Genomic DNA, 12,360 nt, shown 5'->3' with positions numbered 1-12,360 from the left:
TGTCAAGAGGAAATCTAAGGCACTCCCTTCTGTCCTAGGTCTTTTCTAGTCTTCAAGATTGGAAACTATTTTTACTTGTGACTACTACCTTTCTCAGTATTATCTTCCTACTTAAATCCCTCTTCCCACCCAGTCCTCAATTGTTTTCCCGTCATTAGAAGTGTTTCTATTTTTAAAAACTGGTCAGGTATGTGTTCAACCCTCCTCCGCTCATTTCAGATGAAAATGACATTTGTATGATGCCCACTTCTCCCCTCCCCACCCCTTCCTATCTGTATGGCCTTTTCATACCATTTCACCTTCTTCCTCCTCCTTTTACCTTCCCCCCTTTATTTCCCTCAGGTAAGAACCAATTCATGATAGGCACTGGGAATTCAAAATGGGTGTAGTCATCAACATTCATCTTGAGACATTTTCCCCATCCTAAAGATGCACCATGGAAGACCGCATCTCCTATTCGTTTGCATAACATTAGCTCAGTATCTCTGATCTGGGAATCATCACCCTCTTCTGACCTGTTACTGTATTGCCTGTCTAGCAGCACTCTACAACCCTTATTAGGATCTCCCTGCCTGGGATCTAGCTTCTTGTCCCAGCTCTGCTACTAGCAGTGCAAAGCTAGGCAATCCCTTTGGCTTTAAAGCACATCCCAGGTATCATCTCCTGCCTAACACCTTTTAAAATCCTTTCAATTATTAGTACTTTTTCTCTGAAAATGACTTTGTATGCATACCCTAACCATCCATTTAGGGTAGGGACTCTTATCTGAATATTCTCTACAAGGCCTAGTATTGGGCCTTGTACAGCCTAGGAACTTGATTGAATTGAATCTCTCTGGTTTTGTTCTTATCTGTAAGGCTAAGGGACTAGATCAGATCTCTGGAGTTGCTTCTAGTCTAGCTTCCACTATGAATGAACTTATGGCTGAAGCTCAGCTTTCTCTGTAGGGAGCCTCAAAATCTATTGCATAATCCCAGAGATTCAGGGATGCCTCTTCCCGTCCTTCCATCCTCTCACCCCTGCCTTTAACATGTACTTTTATTTGAACAGATCTTAAATCAGTGTACAGGTATAGTTCCTTCTCTCAAATACTTGAACCAAATTCTTTAGGAGAAAGCAAGTGATTGTAAATAGCCTTCAGTTATATCTATGTTGGAGGCTAGAAGGGAAAGAGGAGGCTAACAACTGAAGATTTTTTAGAAAGGAACAAGTATTAAGGCAGAAGTTTGGTTGTTTGGTTTTTTAAAGATTACATAATTTATATATTTGCACTCCCCTCTCAGCTCCCTCGTCTGGATTTATGCAATTTGTTCCTTTTATGGAATTCCAAGTCAAATACACGTTAAAAAGTTTTATAAATTTAAATGATGCCATGCCAATGTCATCTCTCCTTTGGGTAATTATTTCACACTTTTTGACAAGACAAAACAAAAGTTCACTGAATAGCATTGGCAGAAGACAATAGAGGGCTTTGATTCACATCTGCCAGAAAGTGGCCACTTCAGCCAACTTGACAGCAACAAGCTCTTCTTTTTCAAAGAGCCAGATGCAGTAGTGGCTACCTCCTCCATAAAGCCTTGGGCAACCTAACAGTTACTCTTCGTAGTTAAGGAATATTATCAGAATCTTTGTGAAGTCGTCCATTAGGTCACAGCCAACCATATGGACATCAGATAGCATGGGAAAGAACATAACCTTCACACCACCACCAGAGCCTAGCACAATACCAGTAGTACGGGGGTAGGACAGGCTGGATGAAACCATATGGCTGGGGTGTAGTTCTCACATGTCAGCTTTTCTTTGGTGGCTTCGGGGTTCAGGAGGCTCCTATAAGTAGCCCAGAGTGCTCTTCAAGAGGCGCATGGAGGTCATTATACTTCAGGGTCAGAATACCTCTCTTGCTCTGCACCTCATCATGAGGAAGCTCTTTCTGGCTGATACCTATCCCAGTGAACATAGAGCATCAGTATCTCCAGGGGACCCAACTATGAAACTTTGCACATTCTGAAGATATTGTCAACAATAGGGACAATAACATCATTATTCATGGCAAATTTAAATCTTTAAGGCAGAGGTGATGGTGCAGCACCTGAAAAGGAGGGTAGAGACTGGTGCTCTGCCTTGCACTAACAGCTACTCCTCCCCTCCTTTTCTCCACCCTGACAAAGCAGTTTTTTGGCAGCCAGGTGGTACTGCTTGAAGCAATGAGTCTAAAGTCAGGAAGATCTGAATTCAAATCTAGCCTCAGATACTTCCTGTGACCTTAGACAAGTCACTTAACTTGCCTTTTTCATCATCTGTATAACAAAATAAAAACACCTCTACCCTTAGAGTTGTAAGACCAAATATTTATAAGTGTCTAGCATATTGCTTATTCCCTTTCCACATGTAACTGTTACAGGAGCATGAACACAAGTACTCCCTGGTCACTAAAATATGCCCCATACCTACCCATTTGATCAAACTGAATTCTTCAGTTCTTTTTGGCTTCTACAGCTGTTCTTTTTCCTAAACATTTTACTGTTTCTCTGCAGCAACTGTTTGAGAGCTTGTTGGCTATAATGTACCAGTTGCTAGAAGCTCCTGGGGTAAAATTTGACTCAGTGAGTTCTCCAATCTTCTTCTAAGCCTTCTCTCCCATTCTTTTCCTTACAGTACTACCTGCTCACTTTTGCCAGTGCCTGTTAGGCCTTAAGCAGAAATAGAATTTTTTTTTCGTTTTCACCACTTGTCTTCTAATTTTTACCAAACTTTTACAATCATCTTGCTAAGTTCCCATGTGAAAAATTAATCTATTCTGAAAAATTGAGAATTTTAGATATACTTTATTGTATTAACTTCTGGGCCATCAGAAACTAATGTTCAGAGTGTTCTCAAACTATTTAGGAAATGTATGAGTAGACAAAATTTACCACCTTAGATAATTAAGTCTTTTTGATAGCCCTAGGGAACACCAACATATGGCCTAGTGTGTACCTGGGTTATAAGGGTAGAGAACAGTCCAAGTTCTGAGACCTAAGTTCAAAATTGCATTAAAATAAGTTCCAAGTTATGATCTGATGATGTATTTGCCCCTTTCCTGAGCAAATTTTCTCCAAAAAAAGATAGAATTCCACAAACATCTACTCATGACTTCTATATACATTAAAACTGGCAACTATAAATTCTGACAAAGTTTATCCTTTGATCTTAACCTAGATAACTAATGAAATCTTCCTCCCATCAAAAAGAATGGAATAAACCAATTCCTCTTATAGTATTACAAAGCAAATTTAGATTTTTGGTAATAGGCATCAGAAATTGTTTTTGTTCTCCAGTATATGGCACAATTTATAAAGATAAATGGATTTTTTTTTCAAGTTTTCTTTATTCTAGGTTCCTGTGAAACTGAAGGACGTAAATGAGCAAGTAAATGCCTGGCTGGCTTCACTGTCAAATATAAGTGACCTTTAAGAATATATTATATTTTAGAGGCAGCCAGGTGGCTTAGTGGACAAAGTGCTAGGCCAAAAGTCAGGAGGTCCTAGAGTCAAATCTGGCCTGAAACACTTAATAGCCACGTGACCCTGGGCAAGTTAGTTAACCCAATTGCCTAGCCTTTATCACTCTTCTGATACTTAGTATTGATTCAAAGACAAAAGGGTTTAAAATATATATGTAAAATTATAATTTTGTAGACAAATAGCAACTCCCTGATTTTACAAAGAAATTGAGATATATCACAATTATGTGATTACCCAAAAACATAGCTAAGTCATAAGCAATATTTCTTGAGAGGTTTTCTGATAAGGTGTATATTCTGACCTTTCTTTATTCTGAGGATTTTCAATTTCTAAATGCAGACTAAGGACCTAGTATTTTTATTTCTCAATATCTGAAGGATCAAGAGATAAGTCTTGAAAATGTGCTTCTATAAGAACATCTTAGAATAGCAAAAATGTAACTAAAGCAATTCGTTTCAATTCCCTCCCCATTTCAAACTTTATTATGGCTGGCTAAAAGAATTTAAGAATATAAAATTCATTTAATCTTGGGCATAAATATAAAAGATTTAAATAAAAACATTATACAGAAAATCACAAACTATAGCTGAAAACAAGCCTTACTTAATAAAAGGCTGTCACTCAATCTTTAGTAAAATCTACATACACCTCCAATTCTCAAATTGCTATTAGATTCCAAGATGTTCAAATGATCTCATTTTTTCCTCTCTTCTGTACTTAAGACATGCAGATGGAAGTGATTATGCAGAAATACTGCAACTGTAGTTTATTCTAGACTTATCTTCAGATTTTAACGTCCTAGAAGGTGGAACCAGTGTCTTGGTGTTTTCTCCACAGCCCAAGCCAGGGTACTGCATATGGTAAAATCAATCTTTTTTCACACACACACCACCACTACCACCATTCCCCCAGCCATTATTCCTGGCCCTTCCTTTGTAACTTCATTCAGAACATTTGTCCACTACTATTACAAGACTTCCTATTCGATGCAGACTCAATCCTGAATCATTCAGTTTGTTTCTGGGCTTCAGAGACCCATCTGAGGAAGATAGTGAAGTTAGCAGCGTGGAAAAGCAACACATTTCAAGTCAAAGAACCCAGCGTTGTTGTTACAGAATCAGTTCAATTGCACAAGTGTATTTTAGCAAGACACTTTCAATGAGAATGCTAAGAGCACTTTTATGTTCTTATATTTTACACAAGATTTGAAACATAGCCCCTCATCTGCCAATATTTGCACAACCACCAAAACAGAGCCAAGGTTTTAATTCTTAAAACAAATGATTTAAAAATAGGTTTAGGGCTTCCAAAGCTTAAAGGCAATAAAGAGCTGATATTGACACAATGTCAAACAAATGCAAGAAATTGTAAACAAAGTTTAATATGGTCTCATGCGCCCTGAGGGAGGTGGTGCCCGATTTGGAGGAGTGATTGCTATGTCCAAATAATCTCCTATTTGGAACTTCTGTGACTGTAGGGTCATGGAGTCATCAGTTCCCTTTCTGCCAGACATAGTACTGCCAATCTCTTTCACTCTGTAGAAAGGGAAACAAATTATTTAAAGTGTCAATTATTTACACTTAATCACTTTTAGCACATGTAGAAGAAAAAATATGTAGAAAAATTAAGGGTCTTTACTAATAGACTACTAGATACTAGTCATCTCTGATATAATTATAATCCAAAGCCGAGTCAGTCCATCTTATCTCTGCACTTGATTAGCCTTGTGAAAGAGCACTAAGTCTAATTATGCTGACATATAAACAATAATTATAGTGTAGTAATTAGATATAGAAGTTACCTACCGATAACCAGGTCTTTTAACATCTGTGAAAACAATAGCAAAATTGAAGTGTGTACCCTTCTTTCGAGCTTCTGGGTAGACCTCTTTTACTAAACTAGTCAATTCTTTCAAGGTTGCATCCATCCTAAGTGAAGAAAACGTCAATTTAATAAGTAACAAAAAAAATACTAAAATTAATTATTTGTAATTAGCAACAAGAGTTAAGTACTAAAGAGTTCTTAAGCTGTTCTTACTTTGTAATGAATTAACTGGGGTCTTATACACAAGTACAGTACAGTTTAAGGGATACTGGAAATTAACAAAATTATCCTGTGTTCGAAGGGAAGACTTTTTTTTTTTTTAATATCAATTCACATGTCCTTAGAAAAACACTTTTCCCCTACAACTCTATACAATATAAAGTCCTGGCGGTGTGTGTGTATGATCCTTGGCAAATCATTCAAGATCATAGATTTAGAGCAATAAGAAATCTTAAGAGACCCATCAATTCCAAGCCCCAGGTACTTATAAAAAAATTGTTATTCTGAACTTAAAAAATACTAAACATAAGCATTTCTATATGCTGAGAACAGAAAACAAAGATTGTATTGTATATATTATGTATAGTTTGCTTTTTTTAGGAAGTAATAAATTCACCACTTTAGTCTCAAAGTTGTTCTTCTGGTCTGTCTCTCTGAACCTCCAATTCTATGTGCACTTTTAAGAAAGGGACTTTACCATTTTTATCTTCCTTTTTGGCCATCATTACTGCTACCCTTTCCCTCTCCCTGTTAATTTTTAAAAAATCCTTTTCATAAGTAGTCAAGTAAATAAACAGTCTCTGATTCTGCATCTCAAGTCCATCACCTCCATCAGGAGGTGAATAGAAGTCTTTGTCATCAATCTTCCAGTCACTGACCTCCTCAAATTCCTTATTTTAAAAGGAAACTAAAGCACAGAAAGGTGAAATGAATAGCGCGCGCGCACACACACACACACACACACACAAATAATCACACAAATCACAAGCTGAACAGGCTAGTTTTTAACCCATATCTTCTGACTTCACATTCAATGTTCTTTCCATTCCACCACATACTTCTCCATGGCCTTTCCCCTAATCTAAGGTCTCTTCTAGTTCTGAATCAGTTTTGAGGAAGATTTTCGAGTCTGAGTATCCAAACTGCCACTTCAAACTGCCTGTGAGTCCCCCCATCCCTCCCACCCCCACATTATTCCAGAGAGTGGAGGAAGTGTTCACTTTGGGCTGCTGGACAGAGGGGGAATATGCAAAAAATGTCCTAGGGTACCATGAAGAGGGGGAATGGAGCAGCTCCCAGTGCTGGCACACATGCCAATACTTCAACAACACTGTCTTATGTTCTTCCTAAAAATTGGTTCTCATCTGATAAACAGCTAGATGAGCAAAATTTTAGTTCCATTTGACAGATGAGAAAACAGGTTCATAGAGGACCATGACCATGATCAGAGAGCACTAAGTGATGAGACCAGAATTCAAACTCAGGTCTTCTTATCTCCCAAGACTAGCATTAAAATAACCTGTAAATAGAGGCAGCAAGGGAGCACAGTGGATAAAGCACAAGACCTGGAGTTGGGAGGAGTGGGTCCAAATTTGAACTCACAGTTCCTATCTATGTGACCCTAGGCAAGTCACTTAACCCCAACTGCCTAGGCCTCACCATTCTTCTGTCTTAGAATTCATACTAAGAAGGGTTTTAAAAATAAATAACACTTAGTATTAACACTTTTATATGTTATTTTCCAATAACTTTCTATGACAGCTTATTCAGAAGCATACCATGGAAATATTTTTAAATTTCATTGATGCCTTTTTTTTTTAACATCAGCTATTTCCAGATTACTTTCTTCAAAAAAATAAACACCTCCTCTCCCCCGCCATCCTGCTTAAGGAAGGAAAACAGTCAAGCAAGACCAGTGCTAATCTATGCTTAATAGTAGATGAAACATTTCATACCTGTAGTCCCCTACCTTTACCAAAAATAAACATATTTCAATACTGCTTCTTCAAGACCAATATCATTCTACCTACTCACTTCAGCTTCTTTGTGTTTTTTGAATCAGATTACTATAACTGTGTGTATGTGTGTGTGATGTGCTACCCTAGTCAATTGACGCCCACTTAATTTCTCATTTTTTGCTGATACCTTACTCGCCACTGTGAATATTTTCATCCATCTTTGATTTCTTGGGTAGGGTCACTGGGCCAAAGAATATGAACAACCCAATAACTCTTTGCATTGTTCCCCTCCCCCCCTAACAATTCTTTACTGTACTAACTTCCCACAACCCTGCCAACACTGGGAAATAATTTTAGGGAAAGGAGAATTTTGAAATCAAATGAGAGTGCTCAGAAAGCTTAGAGTAGGTTGCCACAACTTTCTACTTAAGGACCTAAGTACAAATAGGAAACATGAGAAAGCCCCAAACTACTTTAGAACACTGGATAGCAAACTAAACTCTATTACACATTTTTTTATTAAACATTTAGCTCTTTAAAAAAATGTTATTCTCTAGTTAAAAGTTGGATAGGCTCCACAGAGTGATGAATTTTGGGGACAACTCTTGAAAAAAATCATCTACTAAAATACAAAAAAGTTGTGTGACATGTAGTAGAGGGAGTATTGACACACTGAGGAAATTAGATTAATTAGTACTTGAAGAATCTACAATGTTAATTCATAAAGAAGTAATCACTGTCAAACCTCACAGTTGCATAATATACAGAGGTGAAGTTTTTGGAATAGAGGATACAGTTAACTTCACTCAACAAGTAAAATTTGATTCTACCCAAAACACATAAAAAGGGGCAATAGGCTTTTCTCTTTGGGTTCCTGCTCAAAAATACTATAAGAATAGCATAGAAGTGTTGAATTTTCAAGTCAGATGACCTTGGTTCAAATTCTGGGTTTGCTACCTGTATGAACTCTGCTGAATCTAAATGAGAGTATTAAACTCTATACCCCTCTGAATTCTTGATATTTATCTTTTCTTTAAAATTTGATATATCATTACTATCATATGCAATAATTTGTGCAGTCACTCATATTATCTATTGATTTTCAGTTACCAGAAATTCCACACAGCAGAGACAATCATATTTTTTAGAAAGTTTTTGTTCACAAGGTTTAAGTATTCAGTCAGAAGCAGGTGAGGTTATAACCAGGCAATCCCAGTATTTAAAGAGTTATATTTAGAGATACCAAGATGGGAGTTAAGGATGAGTTTTTCTGCTAAAACAGCTGAAGACTACTAAGATGGAATGTGTTGTGATGTGACTGAGGAATGAATGATGGATTTGAAGTTCAAAAGACCCAAGTTCAATTCTGACCTCTAAAACTAACCCTAGGCCCTTAGCCTCTCCAAATTTGTTACCTTGTTTGTTAAAATGGTAGCACGAATTAATACCAGGGACACCTCAATGGTTAAACAATCAATGAACACTTTTAAACCGACTACTGTGTAAGGTGCTTGTTGGTTGCTCGAATAACATATGAAAGAATTTTGTTAATTTTAACGTACTATGTAAGTGTCTGTGGTTACTATTACAGGTCAAGGGAATCCCCGCATTAAGTCAGACCACAAGAGGTTTCATCAAGATGGGAAAATCGATTCTCCCCCATGGTCAAAACTACCCTACCCAAAGGATCCCTTCAAAAAGACAGTAAAACTAATGACGTCAGGCGGGCGGGCGGCCAAGGGGGGGTGGGGCCGATAATGAACCGCTTGGGGTCAGGTGGAGCCTCATCTTCCCTCCCTCCCCAACACTCACCAGGTGTAGATCTGCAGCTCACTCGAAGGCACGTTTCCGCGGGAGAACTCTTCCACTCGGTGATGTCGGCCGTTATTAGTGGTGAAGACCCGCAGAAGCAGAGGGCACGTCTGCGTGCGGGGGCGGAGAAGCCAAGACACAATTGAGGGAGGAAAGAGGCTCCGGACCCAGCCCCCTCAGCCCGCGGCCACTCCCTGGGCCCCGCAGCCGTCCCCACAGGCCCCGGGCACCCCTAACCTCCCCAGCAGGGGCCGCCCGCCCTCGCAGGCCGCGGTTTCCCACCCCCAACCGCCAGCAAGGCCCCGCCTCCGCCTCCACCGGAACCCCAGCGGCCCCGGGCCCTCACCTTCTCTCGGTCAATGGGCTGCTCCGGCTCCTTCTTAATTTCCTCCTGGGTGACGCGGGACTCCACTGCCATCTTCCTCCTTCGGCCTCCTAGACGCTCACTGTGACCTCCGACCCCGGCCGCGAGCATGAATGAACGAAGTCTCTCGCGAGGAGAATCTCGACAGACTTATAGGGAGGGAAGAGGCGGGGCAAGGCGAGGCGGCTCTCCAGCGCAGGCGCACGATATGACCAGGCCTTCTCTGCGGCGCGTGCGCATCTAGTTCCTGAAGCCTAGAGTCAGCGAGTGGGTGGGGCGGGAGTGGGAGGGACTAGCGCTGGGGGCGGGGTTAAGGTTGAGAGCGCGTTCTATTTACCTTCTGGCCCCGCCTTCCCCTACCCCTCCCGCTGCCACCCCCAATCCCTGGAGTTTTTATACCTCGTTCTTAAATGACCGAGTTTTCACCCTCGATAAGAAAATAATTTCCACAGAATGACCGAAGGCTTTCCTGGAGTGTGAATTGCTGAACTGAAAACTTAGTTCCTCTATAAATAAAAAAACACACTCCCCAGTTAATTCCTTCCTCCCTTTCTCGCAAAGATAAACCATTCTGCTCCTGAAGATTCTCTCCCAATCCTCTTCCTTTGGTAATTTAAGCATTTCAAAGGATTGCTTTGGAAAGAATAGGTAGCGCAGCAAATCAGAGCCCATTTACTTAAAATCATTGGCATCAGATAGAAGGACGTTGCCAAAACTCAATCTATAGGCCCTCTAAAACCCCTGGCTACTGGTCAGTTAATGAATTGAATTCAACCCAAATTGAGATCTATGACAATCAATAAACATTTATTAAGATCCTTCTGTATGCTACACTGTGCCAAGTATTGAGGATATAGAAAGTGTCAAAAGACATCCCTTGCCCTCAAGGACATTACAATTTAATTGATGGGAGGGTGAGGGGAGGAAAGGGACAGCTAAGTAGGTTGATGGATTGAGAGCCGGGCCCAGAAAGTGGAGGTCCTGGGTTCAAATATGGCCTCAGACACTTCCTAGCTGTGGAATCCTGGGCAAGTCACTTAACCCCCATTGTCTAACCCTTACCACTCTTCTGCCTTGGAACCAATATATAGTATTGATTCTAAGACAGAAGGTAAGGGTTTAAAAAAACAACAGCAATCTAATTGATATAATATATAAACATTAGGTATGTACATATGTGCAAACAAGCTATATACAAGATAAATAGAAAATAATAAACTGAAGGAAGACACTAGAGTTATGAGAGTTTGGGAAAGACTTCCTGTAAAAGTTGAGATTTTAGTTGGGACTTGAAGGTTGACAGACAAATCAGTAGAGATGAGGAGGAAAAAGCTTTCCAGTTTTGGGGAGCAAGACAGATAAAGAAAATGCTCTAAGAAGAGAGATGGAATGTCTCCTTCCTGGAACAGTGAGAAGGCCAGTGTCATTATCGAAATATATGTAGTGTAAAGATGAATTTAGAGTTGTGACTTTAAATCTAAATTTAAATGGTCACCAAATAAAATTCCCAAGCCAGTTTGGAAATTTATGGTAATTTAATTAATATAGAGGGAAAGAATTTAAAGAGAAGAGAGAGGGAGAGGGAAAAGAGTTAATTTAAACTGCTCCAGCTCAGGCTGAGCCAGGCAGGAGTTAAAGGCCTTGGCCAAAGGGGCCTCCCTGAGCCCAAGGGAAAAGGAAGTCAGTCTTATCATTCACCCGAGACCATCTCAAGGTAGTTCTGAGCCTGGTCATAGGCCAACTTTGGGATTCTGGGTACTGGGCTACATCAACAACAGAGTATCCCAGACCCCATATTCATCCCCTTGAAGTCCCAGGCCCTGGTACCAACCCAAAGTGTGGCCTAGAACTTGGCCCTTTCAAGCCTGCAGTAAAGCCCTAGCCTCAGAGCAAAATAGCTCGGACAGCCATCAGCAGAGGAGACAGAATCATCAGCTTTCAGAACTAGTCCATAGGCAAAAAAAAAAAAAAAAACTAGAAAAATGAGCAAACAGCAAAAGAAATACCTAATCTGGAAAATTTCTATGAATACAAAGAGGAAATCACAGATTCAGCAGGATAAGCCATTTAACTTCTGCCCCAGTTTCTTCATCTGTAAAAGTCACTTATCCCCCCATGGCCTAGCCCTTACTACTCTTCTGCCTTGGAACTAATAAACAACATTGATTCTAAGGTTAAAAAATTTTTTTAAATGGGATAATGATAGTACCTGCTTTCCATGGTTGTTGTGAGGATCAAATAATACAAGATTTATAAAGCTTAGTACAACATCTGGCTCATAGTAACTACTAAATAGATGTTATCTATTATTATTAAATATAGAATTTGTATTCGATTTTAGAGATGATAGAATTTATTGAGTTGAGGAGTAAGATGTTTGGAACTATACCTTAGAAAATCTCTTTGGTGACTGAAAGGAAGATAGACTGGAATGGGGAGAGACTTAAGAAAGGCATACTCCATTGCAATAATCCAGGTGTATGGTGATGAGGACTTGTACCAGAGTGGTAGCAGTGTCAGAGAAGAGAAGGGGACACATTACAGAGATATTGCAAAGGTAAAATTGACAGGCCTTGGCAACAGATTGGATGGGGGTAGGAGGCAGTGAGAGATATTGAGGAATCTAGGATGACTCCTAAATTGTGAGTCTGAGGGACTAGGAGGATGGTGTTGCCCTTTACAGTATTAGAGAAGGTAGGAAGAGGAGGAAGGGTTTAGGAAGAAAAATAATAAGTTTTCTTTGGGACATATTTAGAGTAAGATATCTATTGAATATTAAGTTTGAGATATCTGAAAGGCAGTTGGTGATTCAAGACTGGAGATCAGCAAAGAGGTTGGGGCAGGATAGGTGGATGTGAGAATCATTAGTATAGAGATGGTAATTTAACTCATGGGAGCT

The 12,360-nt window shown here is 39.7% G+C and overlaps 1 protein-coding gene across 1 annotated transcript; it reads right to left on the bottom strand.

Moving 5' to 3' along the window:
* Positions 1-4,620: 4,620 nt before the first annotated feature.
* Positions 4,621-9,762, bottom strand: SAP18 (Sin3A associated protein 18). Its single transcript, XM_001366519.5, has 4 exons — positions 9,444-9,762; positions 9,098-9,207; positions 5,309-5,431; positions 4,621-5,038 (listed from the first exon to the last, which is right to left on the bottom strand). The coding sequence occupies exons 1-4, from the start codon at positions 9,570-9,572 to the stop codon at positions 4,882-4,884; spliced, it is 519 nt and encodes a 172-aa protein (XP_001366556.2). The 5' UTR covers positions 9,573-9,762; the 3' UTR covers positions 4,621-4,881.
* Between the last annotated feature and the right edge of the window lie 2,598 nt (positions 9,763-12,360).

Source organism: Monodelphis domestica, chromosome 4 (genome assembly GCF_027887165.1).
Source record: "Monodelphis domestica isolate mMonDom1 chromosome 4, mMonDom1.pri, whole genome shotgun sequence".
Taxonomy (NCBI): Eukaryota; Metazoa; Chordata; class Mammalia; order Didelphimorphia; family Didelphidae; genus Monodelphis; species Monodelphis domestica.
This window is presented reverse-complemented; position numbering and strand designations above follow the sequence as displayed.